Source organism: Chrysemys picta, chromosome 1 (assembly GCF_011386835.1).
Source record: "Chrysemys picta bellii isolate R12L10 chromosome 1, ASM1138683v2, whole genome shotgun sequence".
In the NCBI taxonomy this organism is placed as follows: Eukaryota; Metazoa; Chordata; order Testudines; family Emydidae; genus Chrysemys; species Chrysemys picta.
The window spans coordinates 233,099,457-233,126,451 of NC_088791.1; the positions used below are offsets into that span (position 1 = coordinate 233,099,457).

At 41.2% G+C, this 26,995-nt stretch overlaps 1 protein-coding gene across 17 annotated transcripts in view; it reads left to right on the forward strand.

The window, feature by feature from the left end:
- CYFIP1 (cytoplasmic FMR1 interacting protein 1) overlaps positions 1–26,995 on the forward strand; it is a 128,014-nt gene that overhangs the window by 12,968 nt on the left and 88,051 nt on the right. For 13 of the 17 annotated variants that reach the window (XM_065591202.1, XM_005283289.5, XM_065591206.1 and 10 more), the window contains exons 2-7: positions 17,879–18,002; positions 20,202–20,291; positions 21,394–21,471; positions 22,595–22,696; positions 24,752–24,933; positions 26,353–26,449. In XM_065591202.1, coding sequence (XP_065447274.1) covers positions 17,886–18,002; positions 20,202–20,291; positions 21,394–21,471; positions 22,595–22,696; positions 24,752–24,933; positions 26,353–26,449 — 666 coding nt within the window. In that variant the 5' untranslated portion in view covers positions 17,879–17,885. Of the gene's footprint in view, positions 1–119; positions 340–17,878; positions 18,003–20,201; positions 20,292–21,393; positions 21,472–22,594; positions 22,697–24,751; positions 24,934–26,352; positions 26,450–26,995 lie in introns of those variants that run through there. The other 4 variants (XM_065591158.1, XM_065591149.1, XM_065591140.1 and 1 more) reach the window with 4 other exon arrangements.

Sequence of the window (26,995 nt, forward strand, 5' to 3'; positions counted from 1 at the left end):
CTGTATCAAGCCCTTCAGAGTTTCAACTCAGTTGTTTGTTGCAATTGTGGACAGAGGTAAAGGCAAATCAGTATCCATGCAGATTTCATCACAGATCTCTCTGTGCATTCCTTTATACTACCATTTGGCTAATATAACCTCAGCAGCTGGAGGATTGGTGCATTCTACTACAGCGCAGGCAATATGTGCAAATTTCTTGGTGCAAGTACCTATCATAGACATTTGTAAAGTGGCGACGGGTACTACTGGGGGAAAAAGTTCTCTGCACGAGACGCACACACACACTTACAGTGGAATGGATGGATGCAGCACATCTCGAAGAACAGCAGATACAGAAAGGTAGGTAACTGTTCTTCCCCCTCCCCCTTCCCCAATCCCCCTTTCAGGTCTCAAGCTGTCACCTCTCTCAATGTGGAATCATGTAATTCTGCCTTGGGCTGTAGTCCCCTGGTACTAACCATGATGTAGCTCAGCAGGTCATCCTTAGGTTCAGTACCTGCGGTTCTGTTCCCTCTTGGAGCTATTACCAGTGGCAATACATTGACCGGACAGCCTTCTTAAAACAAGTGTTGTTTATTTAGAACAAAAGAATTTCAGAGAAAACAGATCTTAAAACAGTAAACAAGCTATACATATGTCTAGCTTACCAGGTGTCTGTTCATCTTCTTCTATATCGGGACCTTTGGTCTAACCTTCCTGTTGAAGGTTAGACCAACTGCCCACTGTTGAAAATTAATTCAGATTAAGGTAGGGTGTGAATTCAAAGTGCAATAGTTATTCCTAAATATTCCTGAGAGTCCAAGGAAGTTTCTCTGTACAAAGGGTAAGTTATGTAGAACAGCACCACTACAGGTGCACCGGATATTAATGTACTATTTTCTCTTTATGGAAGCAATGGCTGATAGGGAGAAAGGGGAGTAATGAAGTGCTACAGTAGCCCGACCAGGGCTCAGAAAGTCCTGAAAGTCCTTGAACCGGGCTCTCTGCTCATGTGTGTCTCAGGCATATCCTAGTAAGGGTTTTTTTGGATGTATTGCTTGGGTTTTTTGTTTTTATTTTATTAGGATTGGTTAGTTGTTTGTTCAATAAATTGGTAATTTAATTACTGAGTCTCGACTGGTCAAGCATTTATCCCCAAAGAGCAACACAGCAATGTCAGAGTGCCATCCTCCTGCTCTGATGAGGGCTTGATCTGATAGGTGTTTTTCCATCTCTAACTTTTATGATTCTGTTAAATATGTGTGTGTGGGTGGGTGTGTTTATTCAGATACCATCTGTTGGGTGCTTCAGTAAGGGATGGAAACTTAAAATGTGTGAACTGCATTAAATCTTAGCTCAAATTAGTCAAGTGCCTTCTGCAGCAGCAGCAGCAAAAGATTCTCTTCCTGTCTTAATAAACTGTAAACTAGATGTTGTGCTTTTGTGAAGTCTTCATGAGCCAAAGCCTTTCACAGTGACTTTAGGAAGGGACCTACTTACCTGGGGTTCTCAGATATATCATCTTGTCCCTGACACGGTATTGATGATACTAAAAAAAGACTAAACACATTAGCAATTAAAAGGATACTATCAACTTAAAATTTCACTTTTCTGAATTTTTTTACCTGCTCTTGTTGATGATGTCACTTATGGGACTATATTAGAAAGAGACTAGCAAAAATAATTCTTCGTTTTGTACTTTGACTTGTGCATTTTTTGAAAGTTTCCCTATTAGTCACTTTCCCCTATTTGTGTGGCTCTTCCACACAGCAACAGGGAGAGATACACTTAAAAAATAGGAAAATGTATTTATTAAAACAACAAAGATTGTTCAGGGAACAATTGTAGGGAGCTAGTGTAAGACTTGAAACTACTTTTGTCTTGTCTTTTGTGATTAACTGGGTTTCAAGTTGCTGGTGTCTCTTCAGTTAAACTGCCAAGGTTTTCATAGTCAAATCAAAGAGAGTGAAGCTGTCAATCGTGCATCATCATCATCATGTTCCCATTATGTCTCTGGCGTTTAGGGCAGTGACCAAGCTCCTCCACTCCTGTCTGTTTCTGGCAAGTCTTTCAATGGTTCCCCAGCTGTGCCCCAGGTTTTTCAGCTCAGTTTCCACAGCTCTTGCCATGTTTTCGTTTGCCTTCAGGTGTCTATCTTATTGCTATTCTGGTGATGGAATCAGTTTCCATCCAAAGCACATGGCCAACCCATCTCCAATGCCTCCTGGCAGTGATGGTGCTCGTATCTTCTTGGCTGCGCTGTGTGAATAGACAATCTTGCAGGGTACCAAAAATATTGTAGAAAGGATGAGGAAATGTTGCATTGAATGCATTCCAACTAAGCTCTCCAATATCAAGGGGGAAAATCCTATTTGATTGAACTGAACACCTTTCTAGGACCAATTGCAATATCACCACCCTGAATATTCTTGTGAATAAAAATAATATTCAAATGATGCTGTCAGTTTTTAGTAAAAACATTTTTTCCCCCCTGTGGTTTGCAAACCCAGTGCTGCAGCATGATGCTAGTACACACATTCAGTAATTGAATGTCACTAAATATAGATGTGTCCAAGTTAAATAAAGTGCAAAAGTTAAACTGCATAAATGTTACCGAGTGAGGCCCCAGTCCTTCAAAGAAGTCGGTGGGATTACTCACAGTACATAAAGTTAAGCACGTGAGAGTCTTTCCAGGCTCTAGTCCTAAATATTTAATAACCTAAGACACTGTGCTTATAACACCATGAAAATATTTCTTCAAAACATTTTTGTCTTGACAGTGATACTTCACGCAGTTGTTTGCATTATTGACAGTGGTGTTCCCTGCCGTAAACCTACAATTGATCTATGTTCTTCCTATAATCTCTTTATAATTTAAGGCTGTGTCTACTCTACAGACCTTATAGTGACACACCTATATTGCTGCAGCTGCGCTGCTGTAAGGTCTCCTGTGTAGCCGCTCTATGCCGACGGGAGAAAGCTCTCCTGTCGGCATAATTAAACCACCCCCAATGAGTGGTGGTAGCTATGTCAGCAGGACAGCGTCTCCCGCTGACATAGAACTTTCCATACTGGTGCTTCTGTTGGTGAAACAACATATGTTGGTCAAGAGTGTGGTTTTTTTACACCCCTGACTGACAGAAATTTTACAGACAAAAGTACTAGTGTAGACATAGCCTTAGTTACAATGTCTAAAAGGGTAGTAAGGGGTTTTAGCTAGACTTTTGCATGCATTAAATAATAACAATGTAAGTATGATGAACCCAGTTTTTTAAAAACATTATGTAAAATGCAGCCAAATTGCAGTGATGTTATGCAGCTGTATTGGGCTATCAGATATTACCATAAATAGAGCCACTGATTAGGAATGTTCTCTGAGTCTATACTGGTTTTTTTTGGATAAAAGTAAAAGACCAAAGACGACTACTTTCCCGTTAGCTTTCTCTGCTAAGGGCCTAGCTATGCTGCTAATATAATGCTGGCTGTACTGCTCATTTAGTGGAGTCCATGTTTTAAAATATTCTCCCATATAAACTAGCCATAAAAATATATGGTTAAGGGACATTGTAATAACCTAACACTGCTGCTCTATAACATATTATTAGAAGCTACAATAGTCATTTTAAAAAAAATGTTGGAAGTTAGATATTGCCCTAACCATGGCCAACAATTGTGCTAGCAGCCCCCAGTTATACGTGTTTTGATGAGCCCCAAGCGCTACTAGCATGTTGAGGTTAACTCCCCCAATTGGAGAATGTGTGACGCTGCCTCTGGGAATTTTAATGACTTTGCTGCTGGCCTAGTGCTGCATGGCCATGGCATAATTTTATAGTTTGAAATGAATGCTGACTGACTGCTCACGCTGAAGAGAAAAATGCAGCAGATTGATTGTAAAACCAAGGGGACCAATTGGTATCCTGTAAAGGAGTCTTATTTTTAAATATGGCATTTTTATTTTAAAATAGAAAACAAATTTATTCCCCCTCCCACCCCAGTGAATAAAAGAAACATCTGAGTGGAATGCTGGGATCTGAACTCTGAAAAGACTGAGCGGGTCCAAAGAAATCATATGCACATGACTGAGGAAGGATAAGCCCTGTCACTACAGCTTGGCTTTCAGAAACACAGCTCCCTTTGTGGTGGTGTTGGTGTTTTTTGTTTCAAGATTTTACAGAGTAGCACTGATGTTCCTTATGGCTGAGATTGATTCCGTTGTGTGCATCTAAGGCTCATAGCTCAAGTGAAGTCTCATTTTTCTGATTTAGAAAAAAGGGCTGAGTAGGCTTGAATTGGTGCCCTAGCTATTTTTAATTCTTGGAGATCTGAGTTCATATTCTGAGATGGATCACAAGGGAAAATGAATGTTAGTTTTCTCTGAGTCCTCATTGGTGCACATGACAAAAGCACTACAATATTTGGCACGCCTACAATACAATGCATGTGGTGTTAAAACGGGAGAGAGAAAAAGCCAGAACAGAGTTTAATTGATACAGCTACACAGAGGCTTAGCCATAAATTGCCTCATTCTAGTTTAGTTGCTTCCATATCTTATTGAGAGCCCTTTCACCTTACTCCCAATACCAGCTTTTGTCATATCCTGACACATGTTGCATCTCTCTTCTTTTTTCCCCTATTTTCTCCCATTAGTCTCATCCTTTCTCTCTTCTTGGTCCTCTTACTCTCCCTTTCTCTTTCCTCCTGCTGTGTGTCTCCCACAACTGTCCTCACGATCTGCTGGGTCTGTTTCTTCCCTACTACTTCTGTTTGGGACTGTTCTTCTTTCTGCTTGCCTTGCTCCCAGCCTGTTGCTATAGACTGGTGGTTTTCAGAGAACGTAAGGGTGAAGCTAGATAAGTAACTTCCCAAGGGAGAACAATGTGATCCTGTAGAGGTGGTCTGGTATCCCCTATGGGACTGCTCCCCATAAGTTTGGAACCTTTGCTGTAGCTAATGTAGTACAGAAATTGCTGTGCAATTGTACTTGGGACAGCTTTGGCTACAAAGTATGATAAATAGTAATCCTCACAGCAGCACTTTCTGGTAGAAAAGCATTAGTATTCCCATTTCATATACTGGAAAACTGAGGCACAGAGGTCATGCTTTGTCCAGGGGTTGCAGTGGAGAGTTAGTGTGAGACTGGGATTGCCTTTCTGTGAAAATTTCTGAACTTGGTAGTAAGGAAGCTATTGTAGCAAGGCTCACTGGGATTAAGACTTCTCCTAGGAGTTCTCTGAATAATATAGAATTATTTGTATGAGAATTGGCTTCTGATCATATTGATTCTGGAGACAGCTGCTGACTTCAGAGTGTGTTTCGTCATTCCAAAACAGCTGAGAATTTCACTATTACTGTGATTTATATTTTGGCACATAAAGCTATATAAGGAATGTACAGGTTACACCTTTGGATTATGCAAGATAAATCTTAATCTTTGTCCCTTTATATTTTCTGCAGTGTAAGTCTGTGGTGCATACATTCATTTTTAATTGTTAAATGGACATTTTAATTTTTTTACTCCGCTTATAATGACAACTATTCTAAGTAAAACCAAACCTCTTATTCTATACCTACCTACCTTACCATTGACAAATTTAATTTTTTTATAGGACTTTACATCCTGAAGGATCCCAGAGTGTTTTATAGCGCTCACTCATCCTTTACTGAAATGCAGCCATCTGTGGGGTGGAAAATAGTTGTTCAGCAACTCGCCACAGTTCTGGATAGGAAGTGAAGAATATTATTATATGCAGTTGGAGCTGCAAGGAGAATGATAGACAGAGCTTAACACCATTACTGTTGCAACAAGTGTTGATTGGCTCTTTGGACCACACAAGTGGTCAGTTACATAAGTTTGCCCCCTCAGCTAAGTGACATCAGTTCTAGCAGAACTGTGGCCACCTAATGCCATGCTGGGTTATTGGCTCAATACTGACTGTAGAGAAAAGAGCAGTATTGAATTGCTAACACCACTTCTGGGTCACTTAAATGGTCCTTTAGTCTCTCACCAAAATAACTGACATTGCCTTGCCCTTATAGCCCAAGGCAGTATGGCTGTTCCATGTGTTGCTAATAATAAAAATGTCAACAGATATGTGTGGTTAGTCTGGTGCAGATTTTTCTGACCCAATACGAGTTTGAAAACAAATGGGGGTTTATTGGTGTTGTTAACCACATTGTTTTCAGTAGTGTAACACACACTCTTAAGAGGATATGTGGTTTTACCCACAATATATAGAAAGCTGATTGACAGCCAGGTGAAGCATTTTTCATTAAAAACAAAATCAAGTGTGGTTACGCACTCAGCACTTGATTTTGCATGTCATTCTGGAGCTGCCACTTCCCTCCCCCAGTATTTTCCACATGTGGTTCACTCTCCCCTCAGATCTGTACCTGCTTGTTACATCACTTACCCAAGTTTCCTCCAGCGCTAGGTCATTCTGCTCCAACCAGCAGCCAGGGAGGTTGAACAGTGCAGCCCCTCCCTAGCCTGATACCATGCTAATTATTTCCATCGTGTGACAGTTCTTTTGGTTGTTGCCATGCTACCAGGCAGGCGTAATCGTCCTTTTTTGTTTTGATCTATGATTGTAAACGTATCTTTTTAAAAGGCTTGACTGTGTATCAAGTCTGCTGCATAAAGGCCCTGTCAGCTGCTGCTTGCTCTCTAGTTTTTTTGTTTTTAATCAGCTAAACTGGTGAATGACATGAAAGCATTTTTTCCTTGCTGCTTCAATTTATGCACATCTGTTGCTCAGAAACAAAGAAAGGCTCAAATCACAAAAAGAACTCATCAGAATATTCCTCTTTCAATAAAACCTTCTGTCATCCAAGGCACTGAGAGAGAGAGAGAGAGAGAGAGAGAGAGAGAGAGAATTGTATATGAAAACATAATCGCTGCAGGATTTGGCCTACAATGTCTGAACAACCAGAAAAATATTTTACTGTTTTGTGAAATACTTCGGAAACAATCAATGAGAGAGATTATTTTTTTTATTAAATTATATTCTGTTTAATCTAAATTGACGTGTAAGATGTTTGTTCACATTAAACTGGCTTCTTTTAAATTAAATTGAAATAGAGCTATAGTAACCTCTTTCATTGGGAAAAATTGAGAGAAATCCTAAAATCCACTGCCTGGAAGAACATTGGATTTAATATTAGCTCCCTACTACACTTTTGCTGGAAGAAAAATTAACTTTTGGTAGCTGTTGTCTTACAAGGACCTATGTGATCAGTCAAAGCCTTATGGTTTTTAACTATTTTCTCTGATAAGGAACATCATGTGGGATGATGCAAAGTTCCTTTAATTCTTCATAGAAAATACTTTAACTGGTTTGTTTCTTACAAGCTAGTAAAAAAAAAATATAAACAAAAAAACAATGAGCAAATGAAATAGAAGAAGTCTGAAACTGTGGTGCTGGCAGAAAATTAAAATTTATTCTCTCCTATAAACTCAAATGTCTCTGCTACCTCAACCGAGCCTTTTCCCAGGGGAGTTAATGGCAACATTCCCAATGACTTCAATGAGAGCAGGGTTGGGCCGTTGGGCTTTTAGGCCCCAAAATTCAGCAGAGCATTTAAACATTGGCTTAAGTGCATATCTACTTAGCAAATGCATAAGGAGTAAGCATCTCCTTTCTGATTAAGAACTATATAAAGGCTGTTACCTTTTCCCTCCCAGTCTCATCAGCACCTCCCTTATTTTACATCCTACCCCAGAACTTGGGTGAGAATTGATATTACTGTTTTAAAAAATACCTTGCAGATTTACATTTGAATTAATTGAATGTAACATCATTATAATTTTGGTATATGCATTCAGTCTGAGGTTACTCTGATTCAGGTGAGATTGAGACACTTTTCCTCAGTGTCAAGAGAGAGGAAAACTAACTGTTATATCCTTGGGGGCAACAGTTTTAGGAAGAAATCACTGAAGACACAGAGAGCTGTAAATCTTGTAGCAGCCATTTATTTCCACACTCAAGACTAACCAACAGCCAGCCCTGGCTGGGCTATCCCCTAATAATCTAACTCGGTTGCCATAGCAACACAAGATTCTATTACCACGACAACCAAATACACAACACTAACCCTACAGGAAACACTCTCTAAAAATAGGTTTTAGAGTAGCATCCGTGTTAGTCTGTATCCGCAAAAAGAAGAACAGGAGTACTTGTGGCACCTTAGCGACTAACAAATTTATTAGAGCATAAGCTTTCGTGGACTACAGCCCACTTCTTCGGATGCACATAGAGTGGAATAAATATTGAGGAGATATATATACACACATACAGAGAGCATAAACAGGTGGGAGTTGTCTTACCAACTCTGAGAGGCCAATTAAGTAAGAGAAAAAAAACTTTTGAAGTGATAATCAAGATATCAAACTGTCTGTACTGGGCTAAGAAGTGTGAGAATACTTACAAGGCTCTCACGCTTCTTATCAAACTGTCTGTACTGGGCTATCTTGATTATCACTTCAAAAGTTTTTTTTCTCTTACTTAATTGGCCTCTCAGAGTTGGTAAGACAACTCCCACCTGTTCATGCTCTCTGTATGTGTGTATATATATCTCCTCAATATTTATTCCACTCTATATGCATCCGAAGAAGTGGGCTGTAGTCCATGAAAGCTTATGCTCTAATAAATTGGTTAGTCTCTAAGGTGCCACAAGTACTCCTGTTCTTTTTACTCTCTAAAAAGCAGATTGACTTCTTTAAATTATTTTGAACAAAAGAACACGAATAAATGCTTGCAGGCTCGTTTTAAAAATGTTGTCCAATTTGTAGCAGAATGGTGAAAGAAATGTTTCTGGGCATGTAAAATTTTGATTTTATGACATTTAAACTCTGTAACGCTCATTTTCCTCCTCCACAAAATAGAAAGTAATATTGTAAAGAATTTTTTTTAATATATATTATTAGTTCATATTCAAGCACAGTATTTTGGATGAATTTTTTGGAACTCATGTTGAAAATTTGCAGGTGACCTAATACAATAAAACTTTTCTTCTGTTTGGGTTACAAATTTAATTTTTATTTCAAATCAAAATTGTTGAGGCTCTTCTGGTTTGATGTAAAGTGTAATATGTACAAGTGGTTTTCAAGGAACTCAAAATGTTTAAGTTTACTGAGGCAGAGTTCACATCATCCTCGTGCATTATCAATGCATATTTCTTCATTCTGGGTCTCTGTCAGTTTAAAGCCTTGCTTATAAAGAGCCAGCTCATGCCCTGTCCTGCGTGGCTATGCAAACTAATAGATGAGTATGCTGCTATTCTGATACCATGCCACCACTTCCTGCACGTGGTGGGAAGCAAGGTTTGCAGACCTTCTGTTCCCTCTTGTGCATGTTGGCAGACTGGACTCTCCCCGCCTACCCCAGGAATATGCCTAGCCATGAAGTTATATTGGCATGTTGGGGAGCATACAATACATGTTGTAGTTTACTCCTTCCTCAGAACAGTAGAGAGAGAGAGAGGGCAACTCAGTAAGTCACAGTCTCCATCTTCGGCTTCTCCAGGGGCAGCAGGACAGGCTGTAGGCTGCATTGTAATCTCTATCTGGCCTACAGTGAGTGAGAGTTTCCAATCCCTCCTTCTGAGCACTGACAGCAGCAATTAATGCAATTCTGTAGCTATCAAGGTGGACTCATGTGGTATTTCCCCAGAAGATTATATTTGCATTGGCACCCCTTTTAAATATTTGTGGACTTCCTGACCTGTAGGTTGTTTGCACTATAGTGATCTAAATGGTTGGCTTTCTGATTTATGTTTCTTTTAAAGCTTAACTCAGAATTTCCAGAGTTTCAGGTGTGCTTTTTAAATGACTAAAATATTGTTTTAAATTAAGATCTTTTGTTCGGGAATTTCCTTAGTTTTTTGAGACACCTTAAAAATAGTGATGTGTGATATTTGATATGGTTGAATCCCTACTATTTGAAGTAGAGAGAACCTGAAGGCTAGGAGACTTCTTGTGGCAATAAGCTTAGCTCCCAACCTTGGGATTATATCAGAATGATGCCTTTCCTTCTGACAGCTTCTCATACTGTTCTCCACATGCCATTCTGAGCCCTCTCTTGTTACTGAGTTCTGGTGAAGGTATTCTAACGGTAGAGTCTGCAGATAGAGAGATTATTTTGCATATGGGGACTTTAGGTTTGGGGGTGGGGGTGGGGGAATTAAACAACTGTATAAGCTGAAATATTAAAAAGCATCAGGCCTCACTGAGGACAAAAGAATGTAATGAATTTTGAAGTTTCTTGGAGCAGCCCTTTTTAAAAAGTGAAACATAGGTGATTTTTATTTAAAAAAAAAAAAAAAAGTCATATCCCATGAATGTCATGTCCTGCTATCCACCCCAAAATATCCTTAGGCAGCTGTATGCATACAATAGGCTTTAGGTAGAATGGTGTAGTTTTGGCAGAGTGAGAAGGTGGTTTCAAAATTGTGCTTAGTAAACAGCTAGTCACAACCTTAACTACTGAGAGATGGTTTGTCACTTCAAAATACTTGGAGATTCACTGTCATATCATGCTGGAGCCTGTTATGCTAGTGTAAGGGAGCTTGTGTATGTAGATTTAAACCAGCTAAACTGTATTGAGAATCCAGCTAAGGCTCTATTTTGGCTACTGATTCAATAGTTGGTCTTTAAATAGACACAACCAAATAGCAATATCAGACATCCCTTTTAAAACATTATAATTTCACCTCTGATTTTAGTCTCCTTCTCTATATCTAGTTTAGGACTTGAAGGAGGAGTGTGTGTGTGGGGGGGGAAATGTGTGTGTTCTTCCAAGCTCTGCTTGCAAGCTAAACTGTGCATGCTGGAGATGACAAAATGGGATGCCACTCACAATAGGTTGTGTAGACCTTCAAAATGATCATGCATGCTCTGGTCAGCTCTTTGGACTTGCCTCAGTCTCAGTGGAGCTCAGATGCTCTGCTGAATACTATCCAGGGTACTTGGGCTTGATGCCGTGATTTGAAGAGGGAGGTGGAAAATAAGTGGTGATATTTTCATTTACAGCAGACTGTGCAGATCCTCATAATATGATCTCCCCTCTCCTTTTTATATGCTTTAATCAGCAGTGAAATAATTAACAGTTTTAATACCTAAATGACATCTTTGAGAATCTGATCTAACACCTTACTGAGATGAACAAATGCTGTTTGCAGCTCTCTGCCATTGTTTCAGGCTCAGGCAAGCATCCCTACATAAGCAATGGCACATTCACATTTTGAAAATTTCTTTCACAACCATGAGGGTTAATTTTTTTTTTAACTTTAAAATGAAAGTTTAAATTCTTGAGTGCAAAATGACAGCTTGTGAGAGCTGTGTTGCTGTGTACCTCTCCCCTGCTCTTTCCAGTTTGAGCCCTGCAGACTCAGGAGTACAAGAAAAGCCTGCTCTCAAAGTACACCATGTAGATTCAGAGCCTGCCCCCTCCCCTGTGTGGGGTGCAGATTTATTAACAAATAAATTAACAATAACAGAGTTCAATACAAGCAGCCTTCCCAAGCTGCTCCTAAGGTTTCTATATCAGGACTGCACAGATCACACCCTAGATTCTCTCTCAATTGAGAGCCACTTCCATCTACCTTATATCTAGGTGGGATAATAAGCCAGCTGCTTCAGCAAATTGTCAAATTCCACTTAACCTTCTCTCAGCAGGATCAACATCCATTAACAAGAGGCAGTGTTTAGCTTCATGAAAACACTGCCAGCCTGTTAAAGACATTAGTCCAGTTTGAAAAAAATAATTTTAGGCTACCTTTAACTTATTTTACTGTTTATCTTTTTAGTGGAAACATCACACTTGCTTCCCATCAACAATTAACAAGCAAACTAGTCATTAGTATGTGCTGGATGTAGTGACAAATATTGGGGAGGGATACAGTGGGGAAGGTAGTTTTTATCGAAACTACTGTGGTGAAAAATAGCTTCCCCTTCCATAAATGTAGTTACCTCTGCACCTACCCATAGGGAAGAGGGAAAGTGGCAATTTATCCCTTTGCTAATAACAATCAAACACCCACATCTTCCTGAATATCAGAAGCCTCACCTGTTCCCTACCTACACCTCCATCCTTTCAGTGGGACGAGACTGTCCTTCCAGACTTTGTAACTTATTGCACAGGATGCAGGGGGTCCAGGGTATGATTCTGTACCTGGGTTGAAACGCATTTTTGGCTCATCTACATGGACAAGACCAAAACATAGAAACATAGAGTCACAGACTTTAAGGGCATTAGCTTTTTTCACTGCCATATAACATTGGCGACTCATAGGCATCCTGTCATCAACCAATACTCCGAGGTCCTTCTCCTCCTCTGTTACTTCCAACTGATGCGTCCCCAGCTTATAACACTAATTCTTGTTGTTAATCCCTAAATGCATGACTTTGCACTTTTCACTATTAAATTTTATCCCTGTTACTATTACTCCAGTTTACAAGGTCATCCATATGTTCCTGTATTATATCCCAGTCCTTCTCTGTATTGGCAATACCTCCCAGCTTTGTGTCATCCGCAAACTTTATTAGCATATTCCCCCTTTTTGTGCCATGGTCAGTAATAAAAAGATTAAATAAGATTGGTCCCAAAACCGATCCCTGAGGAATTCCACTAATAACCTCCCTCCAGCCTGACAGTTCACCTTTCAGCATGACCCACTGTAGTCTCCCCTTCAACCAGTTCCTTATCCATCTTTCAGTTTTCATATTGATTCCCATCTTTTCCAATTTAGCTAATAATTCCCCATGTGGGACCGTATCAAATGCCTTACTGAAATCGAGGTAAATTAGATCCACTGTGTTTCCTTTGTCTAAGAAATCTGTTATCTTCTCAAAGAAGGAGATCAGGTTGGTTTGGCATGATCTACCTTTTGTAAAACCAACATGTTGTAACATGGTTGGGGACTTACTTTATACAAAACGATCAGCAGATTGTTTTGTATAAAGTAAGATTATTTGTGTAGATGAGCCCTGTGTCAGCTGTTTACATGTCATACCCAGATTCTGATGTTTAGTTTGCTTGTTAATTGTTGATGGGAAGGAAGTGTGAATCTTCTTTCACAAAATCTGCAAACTTGTCAAAACTAAACAGGAAGATGCCTGTTCCTCTTCCACATCTTATTCTCTTACTGAGAGTTAAAGCCTGAGACAGAATGGTGAAGAAAAATATTTAATTCGTGGTCGCATTACAATTCATTAGGTATCTAGATCAGCAGAACAAAGCATTTTGATACCATTTTGCACTCTTATTTTGTCACCTCCAAAGCAGTTGAACGTTTGAAATTGCAGCAGTATGCGACAAACAGGAGAACTGAAGTCACCAGGCACAGGCTGTCATAGAATCAGGCAATGCAGGTCTTGAAAAACATGCTTTCCTGTGTTTCTCCAGCAAAACTCTGAATGGGCAACAGGAAGCTTTTCTTTTACCTAGCATATCCCCCAAGTAGAGTTTTCTCTGCAATGCACTATTTCAGTGAATGGAAAGATGAACTGGGGGGCGGGGGAAGAGAGGGGTCCTTTGCTTGTGCTTTGGTGGACTTTTTTAAATGAACGTTTGAGAACATTTCATTAAAGCGGACAATCTAAAATATTTAGTCTGCAGATAGAAGATTGAAGTAAAGAGGAGAGCGTCTTACAGAATTTAATCAATTAGTGCTGGAAAGAATGTGACTGTTCTATTTGAAACAGAACATCTGGGGATCAAGGGGACTTATGTGGGGTTTTTTGAGGGTTTTTTTTAGAGTGCTTGAGCCACAAATGTCAAAAGTCTGCCCTTTCTTGGTTCAGAGCTATCTGACTGTGGTTTGTACTAGGAAACTGAACTGTTACTCTCAACACTTTCCTTTATTTTATTTTTCCCAGCAACGGCTTCCCCTTAAACAGATATCGAAAACAATTTTGTTTCTAGTGTAGATCTGCCAAAACAGTTTTTCATGCAGTTTCAGGAAATATATTTTGAGACTTTATCTGTATTTTGATCTCCTTATGCGGCACATCTTCATTCTCACTTGCTTGAGTAATCGGAGTTTTATGACTGTTCAGCTGCATTGGTCTACTCAGTGATAGTGTTGCTAACTGAGCTGTAAGACTCTAGCCTTACCTTAGATTTTAATTCTGTGGATGAACCTAGTGCTGGCAAAATAGCTTGAGTTAGGTACAGGCAGGTGTTGTGCAAGTTTCCCAGTACAGCTCGGCCAGTACACTCACCTGTTGTTCCAGTCCTACACCTTTTTTTTTTTTTAAGCAGGGCTCTGCAAATTGTGCAGGAAGTTTGATGTGAACAAATAAATTGTTTTTAAAACCTGCTAGCTTTGGGCCTAAGTTAGGGTTTGAATGTGATTCCTAAGCGGTGAAAGACCCATGTTCTCCATGCTGTACTTTTCCAATAGTAGTAGGTATTTATGAGATCACTGCTAAGTTCTATGCACACATTTATTCCTGGGGGAATTCTATGCCACTGTGCAGTGAAGAGTTTGTGCAGAATTAATGTTTCCCGCAGAATTTGTGATTTCCACCGAAACAATTCCTTTTGGTGGAAATAACAAATTTCAGTCCTGCTCAGGGCTGGGGCTCTGGCTGACTGCCAGACAACGTGGGGCTGTCAGTTGGAGCCCCAGCCGAGTAACATTTCCTGAATCTTTTTTGTTGTCTGTATTGTTACAGACCTACTTGCTGACAAGTATTTTGAAATATATTACCAAAATAATTGAAACTGGTGTGATTATACTATGTTGTTTTGACAAATAAAATATGCAGAATTTTGCAGAATTTAAAAATATTGTGTGCAGAATTTTTAATTTTTCGATGCAGAATTCCCCCAGGAGTAACACACATTTGTTTCATTTTTCAGTCTCTCATCTGATCCTCCTCATTCTTCCGCTTCCAAACTAAAGCAGTATTTACAAGTTGATTGCTAGCCCACTCTTTGTTTTACCTTTTCTATTTGTTTCACATCTTTTAAGCTTTCACCACAAAATTTTCACTACATTACTCTCTTTCCTGGCTTCATGTAAAGGAGAGAAACGGGGTGTGGGGGGGGGGGGGAAAAGAAACCTGATCCAGTCATATGAGGAATCTTTCACCAGGTGATCAGGGATCTACTGGGTCAAACGTGTAGAGCCAGGGCAATTTTTACCTGGGACGGCCCAAGGAGGAGTTTTGTTCAGGATCACTTTTGCATGTTTTTCTTCTCCTGATGGAACAGTCTAAAGGTGACTGGTGGGGGAGAGCCAGTTGCATGGTAGCTTCAGAATGCACTACTATTTTACTGCATATTTTCTTGATTAATCTGTAAGTATCTATATGGGGAACAAATATTTGATGGTGAGCTCTTCAGTCTAGCAGAGAAAAGTATAACACAATCCAGTGGCTGGAAGTTGACGCTAGACAAATTCAGACTAGAAATAAGGCATAGTTTTCTTAACAGTGAGGTTAATTAACCATTGAAACAATTTACTAAGAGTCGTGGTGGCTTCTGGATCATTGACAATTTTTAAAATCAAGATAGGGCGTTTTTCTAAAAGACATGCTCTAGGAATTATTCTGGGGAAGTTCTATGGCCTGTGTTATACATAGGGTTGCCAACGATCTAATGGCACAAACCCAAACAACTTTGCCCTGCCCCCCTCCCTGTCCTTCCCCAAGGCCCTACCCCTACTCACTCCAACCCTCTCCCTCTGTCGCTTGCTCTCACTCACTTTCACTGGGCTGGGGTAGGGACTTGAGGTGTGGGAGGGGGTGCGGGCTCTGGGCTGAGGGGTGGGGCCAAGGGATTTGGAGTATAGACAGTGGCTCTGGGCTGAGCCTGAGGCAGGAGGTTGGGGTGCAGGAGGGGTGAGGGGTGTGGGCTCTGCGGGGGAGTTTGGATGCGGGCTCTGGGAGAGGGTTGGAGTGCGGGAGGGGGTGAGCGGGGCGGTGCTTACCTCGGCCAACTCCCGAAAGTGAGCGGCACATCCCTCTGGCAGCAGCTCCTAACTGGGGGGGCCAGGGAGCTCTGCGCACTGATCCTGCCCACAGGCACTGCCCCTGTAGCTCTCATTGGCCGCAGTTCCTGGCCAATGGGAGCTGCGGAGTCGGCGCTCGGGGCAGGGGCAGCGCTCAATGACTCCTTGCCCCCCAACCGTCCCAGAGGCCACAGGCACTGTGCTGGCCGTTTTCGGGAGTGGCATGGAGTGAGGGCAGTCAGGAAGCCTGCCTTAGCCCCACTGTGCTGCCAAACTGTTAGTGCCCTAAATCTCCCTGTTTGGCTGCAGTAGCCTCCAGGAGATAGGGCCCGATTCCAGGAGACTCCCAGCGAAACCGGGAGGGTTGGCAACCCTAGTTATACAGGAGGTCAGATTAGATGATCACAGTGGTCTTTTCTGGCCCTGGAATTTGTGAATCTATCCCCTGCTCACTGTACAGCAGCAATGGGGTGTGCACTGGTATTCTAAGGAATCACAGTGGAACAAAACCCTGGTTGCAAGATTGTTGTTAAGGACACCAGATCAGTCTCGGAAAACAGAAAGCTGGTTACTTTGTAGATTCATTGTGTCAGCCGAGCTAGTTATTTTCTTTTAAGGGAAGTGCTTGCTGTGATGAAAATCTCCCCATAGCTGCTGCTCGGGGAATGTACAGTTTTATGCAAAGGAAAGTAGGGAAGCGGTGTTGTTTAGTGGTTAAAGAATTGTGAGTCATGAGATCTGGATTCTGTTCCTGACTCTGCCACTTGACTCACTGTGACCTTTGGCAAGTCAATAAACATAAATGTGCATGTTTCTTTTCTGTAAATGGGAATAATGCATTTTGGCAAAGGGTTCTGTAATGCTCTGAAGAAGGTCCTATATAAATGCTAAGTACTGATAATATTTTATTACTCTAAATATATTGAAGCCCTATGGAACCCCTGTGTTTTGAGCCTGATGGATAGTACCAGATTATGTCTCTTGTAAGGTGCACGTGTTAATTTTGCCTTTTGAAAGTTGTTCCAACTTTTAAAGAGACAATAGAAAAACTGTGATTAGAGGAAGGGCCAGTCTTGTCTTGTAAACTAGTGGTTTCATGCTATCTACTAACCCTAATGTGTACAATCTATTTGTCTGGTTTGAAAGTTATATACAAAAACATCCCGTTAAACCAATATACTGTAGTGCTGTAATGACGGAAGTATGCTATAGGTGCTCTGTAATTTTTCACCATAAAATTTCCTATTATAGCTATTGACGGTTCAGATTCATTTGCAGTAGCAACTGTGGGAGGGTTAGTGTGTACACCGCTCTATGTGGTCCTCAGGTTTTTAAATCCAACATCATTAATCCTAATCCGAGCAGCTCTAGATACCATTGTGTTTAAAATGCTAGTGGCTGCTGACACCATGTCTACATTTAATTCTCCCACAATTGTTGAGCTGGTGGTAGCAACTGTGGAAAATCATGGAAAAGGCCATAAGGGGGCTTCGTCAACTAAAAATTTTATACCTACTCTAGTTACAAGACTCTTCCCAAATTACTGTAACTGAAAGAGACTACAGGAAACAGGATTTCCCTTTTTTTCCCTCATTTGCTTGCCTTGACAACGCATTATTCAATTAGTTTATATTTTTCTATGGTATCATCAGTCAGTTTTCCCTGTTGTTTGTGTGTGTGTCTGTCACACTGTGATGGGGAGAAAGAAACATTTTAAAAACACAGAAATTGGCAGGAGTATGCAGGCAGATGTGGAACCTGAAACTCCTTTTAACTCATATTGAAACTAATGAGGTTTCAGTTTGACACTGGCTCTTCTAGGGTGGTCTCTAGCTAAGTGGGCCTGTGTGAGGGATGTTGTTCATTTCCCACACCAGAAATAAATTGTTCCCTTGCTCTTCACATTAGCCTTTTTTCATAATTTCCCCTCCCCTTCCCCCCACAGAGACAAAATGGCTGCTCAGGTTACTTTAGAGGATGCCTTGTCCAATGTGGATCTCTTGGAAGAATTACCATTGCCGGATCAACAACCATGTATTGAACCCCCTCCGTCATCTCTGCTTTACCAGGTAAGGAGTATCTAGTATGAGTCTGTGATACTCCTCAGAGGTACTCAGGATTGTGAGGCCCCTCACTACCATCTACCGTTAGTGTGAAAGCCTTGTCTGAACCTGCCAGAGATCAGCTCCCTGACTCCACCGACCATGGCCAATGCAAGCACTCCCCTCTCAACCTATGCAGGCTCTGCTGTTCCTCTGCAGGTTAGCGATGGGCACACGCCAACCCCCGAACTCTTTGAGCGTCCCCCTGGAATATGCAACCTCTCGTCCACTGGACATTCACAGAATTTCTGGGTCTGCTGTTCCCAAAGGAACAGTACCCCCAGCTTACCAGCTTCACCTCAGGCTACTGCTTTGCTTAACTCACAGCACTGAAATTTGTTTATAGTGAAAACAAATATAAGTTTATTTAACAAAGAACAGAGGTTCAAGTAATAACAAGTCGGTAGAAGAATTGCAAACAACTAGACACAAATAAAATAAAAGCATAATACACATTCTAGAGCAGGGGTCTCAAACACGCGGCCCGCGGGGCTCTTGTGTGTGGCCCGCCAAGCTCCCCACGCTCCCCCGCCCCTCTGCCTACCCGTGGGATTGCCTCCTGATGTTGCAAGTGCCGCGCTGCTCTCTGAAGCAGCCGGCAGCATGCCCCTTCGGGCCGGGGGGAGGGGGAAGGAAGCAGAGGGCTCCGGCATTGCCTCCTGCCAGGCACCGCCCCCCACAGCTCCCATTGGCTGGAAACAGGCAACCGTGGCCAATGGGAGCTTTGTGGGAGGTACCTAGAAAAGCGGCAAGAGCCGCACAAGCAGGGAAGCCTGAACCCCTTCCCCTTCCCCAGGGGCTGCAGGGACACGGTTCTAGCTGCTTCCTGGCACGGAGCAGTATGGAGCCGGGGCCAAGGCAGGCAGGGAGCCTGCCCTGGCCCCAGTGAGCGCTGCTGCCACCCCGGAGCTGCTCTAGGTAAGCGGCACCAGGCTGGAGCTCACACCCTGAACCCCTCCTGCACTCCCAACTCCCTGCCCTGAGCTCTCGCCACATCCCACACCCCTCCTGCACTCCCAACTCCCTGTCCTGAGCCCCCTGCTGCATCCCGCACCCTGCCGCCCTGCCGCACCCTTCTTGTACCCCAACACCAACTCCCTGCCCTGAGCACCCTGCACGCCTCCTGCACCTCAACTCCCTGCCCTCAGCCCCTGCTGCACCCGGCACCCTTTCTGCACCCCCTGGGGGCAGTGTTGGGGTGGGGACTTAAGGGAAGGGATTGGAATGCAGCAGGGAAGGGGTGGGGCAGGGGCGGGGCCTAATTGGAAGGGATGGAGTGGGGACGGGGCCAGAGGCAGCGGGGGGAGGGGGGAAGGGTTCAGTGATGCGGCCCTCGGGCCAATGCACTAGTCCTCATGCGGCCCTCGGGGTCATCTGAGTTTGAGACCCCTGTTCTAGAGCCTCAATTTAATTAACAAGATACTTTCCTATCTAATAAAGTTTAGCACCACCCAAGTCTTTGTCACAGGGCTTAAGAGCCCTGGTGGCTGTGATTCTTTTTTCATAAAACATGTATGCTGGTAGCTTGTCCCTTAGATGAAGGATCCAAGGTGAACTAGTCCCCCCCACGTATATCCCAAAAATCCATTGTCTACATTCACAAACAGAATACCTCCCCTGGCTGTTTTGGTTTTGTTTCATTTTGTTTTCCCAGCAGCTTTTTCTTTTTTGTGATTTATCAATTTTGATTAGCTTGGTGGATCAGTATGCAAATATATTTACATTGTGAGGGACACAATACACGACCAGACAGGGAGATAAGTGTTTACTATGTCCTGCTTGGGAGGAACTTGTTTATCACCTTCTGGTGACCAGCCCCAACTCACAGATTTTAAGAACATAATTATCAACATGCATGCATGACTCCTGGAATATTATTCATACATACATTTTTAAATGATTGACCACCAGTGAGCTACTGACTTTTGGTAGAGACCTTACATGCCACCTTTTGGTATATATATGCATATACTTGATCTAGGGGATCCCTGTAACCTCTTTAAACCCTTTCTGTGCCCTCTGCCTCTTGGCACCAAGAGGTCCCTGGTCACAGATTCCCATTAATTTCTGGAAAAGCATATGTCCTTTTTGTTGTTGTTGCGATAAATACCAACATTTGAAATTTTCCCCCAAGGGTTACATGTTTGTTTATTTTCTTTCATGCAGCCAAACTTCAACACTAATTTTGAAGACCGGAATGCATTTGTCACAGGCATTGCAAGATACATTGAGCAAGCTACTGTTCATTCGAATATGGTAAGTAAACATTTTCGGACATATACTCTATTTATTTTTATTTTTTTAATAAATTGTGAGAGAAGAGGCATATATCTTTGACAAAACTTTCTTATAGTGGGATGAACATGCACGGAGAAAATAGGAAACCAAGTTAGCAACCAGACTTCAAACAGCCATAGCTGTCAGGAATGATCTCTCATAGAAAAAATATAGCTAGCTCGCTCTTTTCTTGTGCATCTCAGATAACCTCTTGGCTGAGTTAGCCAATATTGCCTGAAGTTTCTGTACCCAAGCCTTCCTTAAGGGATTCTATATTTTTCAGTTTTCCAAGTTAGGCTAGTACTGTATTATCAACAGGCTCTGACTGTCAGAGAATAAATTTATCTTCTGTGCCAGAAACTTCCACTACTCCTCTAGCATTTTGGTCAATACCTGAGGGGTTGCTGTATGCTATTTTTTTCTTCCCTGTCCCTGAAAGTAATACTTCTCTCTTGTATTACATATAAAACCCCATGGATCCTAATCTATTCCCAGTGTAGCAGTTCTGTTGTCTGTGGTTTTTAATGTCTTAAATTTGTAAAATATTACATACTTCAGGATTAATAGTTGTTTAGTTTTGTCAGTAGCAAAGTTTGACCTCTTGGACTTCATATTTTAGTGGATGTAAAGTGTCATTTAGTAATCTGATACATATTCATTGCATTAAATAGTGTTGTAAATAGTCCATATTCATTCATGGTAGAATATTATTGAAATGAATGACTAAGAACAGATCAATTTTTAGCTTTAGGATTAATTTTGCATGTTCAGTAGCTGAACTAATTGTTTCAATAATTGATGAATCAGGTTGAGTTGTGCTTAACCATAGAGAACTTGCTTTACTGAAAAAAACAATATGACCTGACAATTTGAACATACTATTTAAGATGATATATCAGTTAACATTCAGTATGCGTGACTGGTTATGTGTACATCCTAGTAAGAGAAAAAGGTTTGTTTGGCTCAGGGTGTGTGTTTATGTGTCAGAGAGAGAGAGAGAGAAATAATGGCAGTTTTTAATTTTGTTCTGTATTTACCATTCCTTCTCGTATTGATACTAATTTATTTATTTATATTTTAGAATGAAATGTTGGAAGACGGTCAAGAGTATGCTGTCATGCTGTACACATGGAGAAGCTGCTCAAGGGCCATTCCTCAGGTAAAGGAGCAAAATTCAATTGTCAGACAGTGCTTGAACTTTCATCTCAAGTTCTTTCCTGATTGTGTGGATACATTGAACCAGCAAGACTGGGAATGTTGTTGAAGCAAAACTTTCAGCTCCTGAGGACTGGATATTTTTTTTGGTGAGGGAATTAAGGAAGCATTTCATGTCACTCTGTATTAAGCTTCCTGGCTGATTTGCGAATACGGTAGCAATAATGTGCACTGGATGGGCAGTTTTGATAGTAGTGTTAATTTGACACCAAAATTTCCCATGTCATTTAACAGAAAACAAATGGAGATGGTAGTGCCAGCAAGCATTTAAAGCTTAAATTCAAAGTGGTTGTGATCAGCAACTTAACATATGGTTACTTGATGATGTGAACTAGGCATTAAATACTGCTCTGGAGATCGTCAAAGAGGATATTGGGTCTGGTCACTTTTTTAAAATGTTTGAGGCAGTCCAGATTGTGTGTGTGTGTGCACGCATGCGGGTGCACGTGCTTATTTATATAATGCACACATGTGGTGGGAGTCCAAAGTTAATACTTAAGTGCCTGAAAAACTGAAGTTTTTGAAAATAGAGTTAAGATGAGCTGGAAAAGCAAATGAAATCACAGTCCTTTTTGATAGCTTTCTGATTTTAGGGACTTTCTAAAAAAAAAAAAAAAAATCTGCGCTGCCATGGAAGGAAGGGGATCGTCTTTTGGTTAAATTACTGGACCTCAGAAGATCTGGGTTCAGTTTTCCACTCAGTCACAGTCTTTGTGACCCTGGGAAAGTAACTTAATGTGACTGTGTCTTGATTCCCTATCTATAAAATGGTGAAGATACTTCCCTACCTCAGAGGCATATTTATAGGCTAAATTCATTATTATCTGAGGCACACAGATACTGCAGTGAGGGGTGCCATATAAGAACCCAGGTAGCTCTGAAAATTTTTTTTTTAGTCCCTGAAAACTGTGTTTGAGATGTTAAAAACAACAATTTAGCCTTAACTTTGGATAAACAGCACTATAATACATTTTCTTGGTTCGATGTGCCATTCTGAAGCTGTCTGTCTGCTGAAGTTTTATTTGGGAGTGACTTTTCAGTATCACTATTTCTGTGATTCTCTTCAGGTTAAATGTAATGAACAGCCTAACCGAGTAGAAATTTATGAAAAAACTGTGGAAGTTCTGGAGCCCGAGGTTACAAAACTGATGAATTTTATGTACTTTCAGGTAAAAAGAGTTAAACCAATAGCTATTTAATAGAGGTTTTGTTTTGTTTTCTCATGTGCTGTGGTGTTGTGCACTCTGCTTTAGCTGACTTAGCTCAAAGACTATATTACTGTAACCAAACGTTGTAAAGATTTTACATAGCCCACAGAGAGAGGCCATGGTCCTGACATGTGACTTAAACTTAGAGTGTGGTCTAAGTGCAGTCATATTTGTGCATATGGCTTGTCGCCTGTGCTCAGCTTCTTGTTCCGCATGCAGTTATTGCACAGTTTAAAATTCCTTTCTTTTTCATTTTCCATATTTATACTCACTTTTACTTGACCATTTATTTTTCCCGGAAGTGACTGCAACATCTCTTCTAAGCTGTAGAGCGAATCAGTTTTCTTCTTGCCCAAAGACCTTTGATTCTGCTCTGTAAACACTTGAGTAACCTTACTTGTGTGAACATTCCTGTTGAAATCAGTGGGGCTATTTGCATGAATAAAGATATATTTACAGGACGGGGCCCTATGTTTGCTGCTCCATTGGACACTATGCATGCTTAATATGTTTTTATCTGGTTAATAGCATATGGCTGCACAACCCTAAGGGAGGAGCTGTTTGTTCAGCATGGTTCTCTTTACTTCCCTCCCATGGCTTGGACTTGTATGGTCGTTTTTGAGGAGAGACGCGAACCTGTGAAAGCAGCTCCACTTACAGGACTGGGGTAGAGCTTAATGGAGTGCTTCTTGGCCTTCCTCTCTTGAATCCCTGAATCGCTCACTGTCTGGCAGAGGAACGCTTAGTGGTAGTCTGCTACTCTCTTTCTTTCCACCCTAGCCTGTCATCTCATATGGTGGGCTGTGTGTGCTGCTAGGCAGCTTAGTGGGGAGCAGCTGCAGCTCAGAACTCCCAGCTCAGAGAGGAGGCAGCTACTGGGGGAGAAGGTGAAGAGTGAGTAGAAAGGCAGCATTCCCACCACTGCCCAGTGCAAATGGGCCTGATTAAATCCAAACCAGGCTGTTCCATTCAAGGAACTTAACGTGCTCTACAAATTGTGGAGAATATCCTTTTTATAGCATCAATTAGACTTCCTTGCAAAAGAACTTGAAAACTGCAAACTAGAGCAATAAAGAAAGGAAAACCAACAAAACATTTTGATCCCAGCCACTGTGCTTCACTGTGCTCCAGCAAAATTCTATGGTGGTTGCAATGTCACCTGCGCTAAGCATACTGATTAGTAACATATGGCTGTACATATGGGGAGCTGGAGAGGCCATGCTGAATGCTCATCTTACCCGTACGTATTCTGAAGTTTTAATGGAATTGTCTCACTCCTACTTGCAGATGTCTTTTAAGTGAACTTTGGAATTGGATGATGAGTTACTTCAGTGGCATTTTACTGTTAAAGAACTTTATAGGAAGAGAGAGGGGATAATCTAGATCGGTGTCTCTCAACCTTTCCAGACTACTGTACCCCTTTAGGCGTCTGATTTGTCTTGCATACCCCCAAGTTTCACCTCACTTAAAAACTACTTGCTTACAAAATCAGACATAAAAATACATGAAAAGTTTCAGAGTAGCAGCCGTGTTAGTCTGTATCCGCAAAAAGAAGAACAGGAGGACTTGTGGCACCTTAGAGACTAACTAATTTGTTAGTCTCTAAGGTGCCACAAGTCCTCCTGTTCTTCTTTTTATAAAAATACATAAGTGTCAAAGGACACTAATACTGAAAAATTGCTTACTTTCTCATTTTTACCATATCATTATAAAATAAATCAATTGGGATATAAATATTGTACTTACATTTCAGTGTATAGTGTATATAGGGCAGTATAAACAAGTCATTGTATAAAATTTTAGTTTGTATTGACTTCGCTAGCATTTTTATGTAGCCTGTTGTAAAATCAGGCAAATGTCTAGGTGAGTTGATGTACCCCCTGGAAGACCTCTGCTTTCCCCCAGGGGTACACATATCCCTAGTTGAGAACCATTGACCTAGATATTGCAGTGAAAGTAAAACATTGAAACTGTTTCTTTACTAAATTATGGATTTCTGCTCCTTCCCTCCACTAGAGAAATGCAATTGAACGATTCTGTGGGGAGGTGAAGCGCTTATGCCATGCAGAGAGGAGGAAGGATTTTGTGTCTGAAGCATATCTGATCACTTTGGGCAAGTTCATCAATATGTTTGCAGTATTAGATGAGCTGAAAAATATGAAGTGCAGTGTGAAGAATGACCACTCTGCCTACAAGCGGTGAGACGTTATAAGAAAGTATTTGTCAAGCTTACTGTTATTGAAATATAGGAACCCGCACAAGATGGCAGTAGTAGCTCTTTTTACAACACCAGTATTATTTAAATGTAATCCCATCTACATTAAAAAAAATACTGTGAAACTAAAGGTGAACTGACAGAAAAAACTATCTGAGCAAATCTGTTTTCCTTCTGCTCTTCTACAGTAACAAAATAGATTTCCAGGTGTAGACTCTGTCAGCCTGTTTTTCATTATGTTTTAAATTTAATGAGAATACATTGTTTGATAAGTCTTTTAACTTCCAGTTACGGAATTCCCATTTTTAGCATACACGATTGATCTTTTGTCAATGGCCACTGATCTTGTTGCCCTTAAGGCTTTCTGGCTTTGGTCTGACAGGCCCCTTTGATTTACAGATAAAATAAGAGGGGGGAGAAGGTTAGAATATCAGGAATGAAACTCCATTCTCAGCCTGACACTACAGCATGTAACGTTGATAAAGTCTTATGCTGTGGCAGATGTAGGAAGCAAAGAGAGTGTTTGTTTCTATAACAGCATCTGCAAAGCCTTGTACAGAACAATACCAATAGGTCAAGATCTATCCCTCACTCAACTACCTTAAGAAAAGGTCTTCGCTTTACTCATGCTTAACTATAAAGCGTCCATTCAGGGCTGAGGTTTTCTTCCTATGAGGAATTCTTTTTTGTTCTGTGGGTGAAATCCCTTGGATTTTGATAGACCTTCTCTTCCAGAGCAGTGTCCTGAGGGGACAGACACTATTCTCTACAGGCTCGATGTTCAACTGGTGTAAGTTGGCATTGAATTCCATGGAGCTATGGCAACCCGCACCAGTTGAGAATCTTGTCTTAACTCTACTTGAGTATAAGCCAGTGACACTCGCTGGTACGTGAGATGCTGAGGGTGCTTTGATTCATAAACTGTGAATTGTATCTGTGTCCATCCTAGCTAGTTAAGACCCATGGGAGCCAGTGAGCCTACTGTTAGTGGAGATTGTCACCACCTTTGTAGGAGTGGGGTGCCGGTGTTCTCAAGGAGGGTCTGATGAGGCCTCTTAAGAAACCAACTTTTAACATGGACAGTTTTACAAAATTTAAACCTGTGTTTGAATCTCACATTCTCAGAAAAGTGTAACAAAACAAGTCTAGTAGTGTCTGGTGTGCTCTCTTTTGTCTGATCGCAGGTAATTACTGTTGGATCAACATCACCAATGCAGTTACTATGATCTTGTCTGAGCAATGAATAAAGCATCTGTGTTGATTCTTTAAGAGCTGTCATCTACCTTTGACCAAGAGGTAGCATTGACGTATATGTAGTTTCGATCAGGAGTGGATGGACTTGCTCGTGAGCGGCTCTGCTATAGGGAAATGTTGATTTTTTTTTCCTTTTCTGTTTCCAAAGAGCTGCTCAATTTCTGCGTAAAATGGCTGATCCTCAGTCCATCCAGGAATCCCAGAACCTCTCCATGTTCCTTGCTAATCACAACAAGATTACACAAGTAAGTTTTCATAATCTTACACTAAGTAGCAAATATTTTATAAACTATTAAAAACACACTCAGTTCTGTAGCGAGACAAGGTGGGTGAGATGATATCTTTCATTGGACTACTTCTGTTGGTGAGTGAGACAAGCTTTTGAGTTTACACAGAGCTCTTCTTCAGGTCTGGGAAACTTACTCGGAGTGTTACAGCTCAATACATGATGGAACAGATTGTTTAGTGTAAGTAGTTAACACATTTCAAGAGACCATTCAAGGTGAAGTGGCCCGTAAACACCCCTCCAGTCATAGGGAGGAAAGAAAGTGGGAGGAAATACAGTCTGGGGAGGAAAGAAAGTGGGAGGAAATACAGTCTGGGGAGGGAGAGTTGTTAGTGGGTTATAGATTATTGTGATAAACCATAAATCCAGTGAGTCTATCCAGTCCATGATTTTTAGTGTCTAGCAAAGTTAAGAATTTAAGGTCCAAGGCTTGTCTTTTGAAAGTGTTGTGCAGGTTTCCTTTGAGGATGAGAACTGATATGTTAGATATAGAGGGATGGGTTTG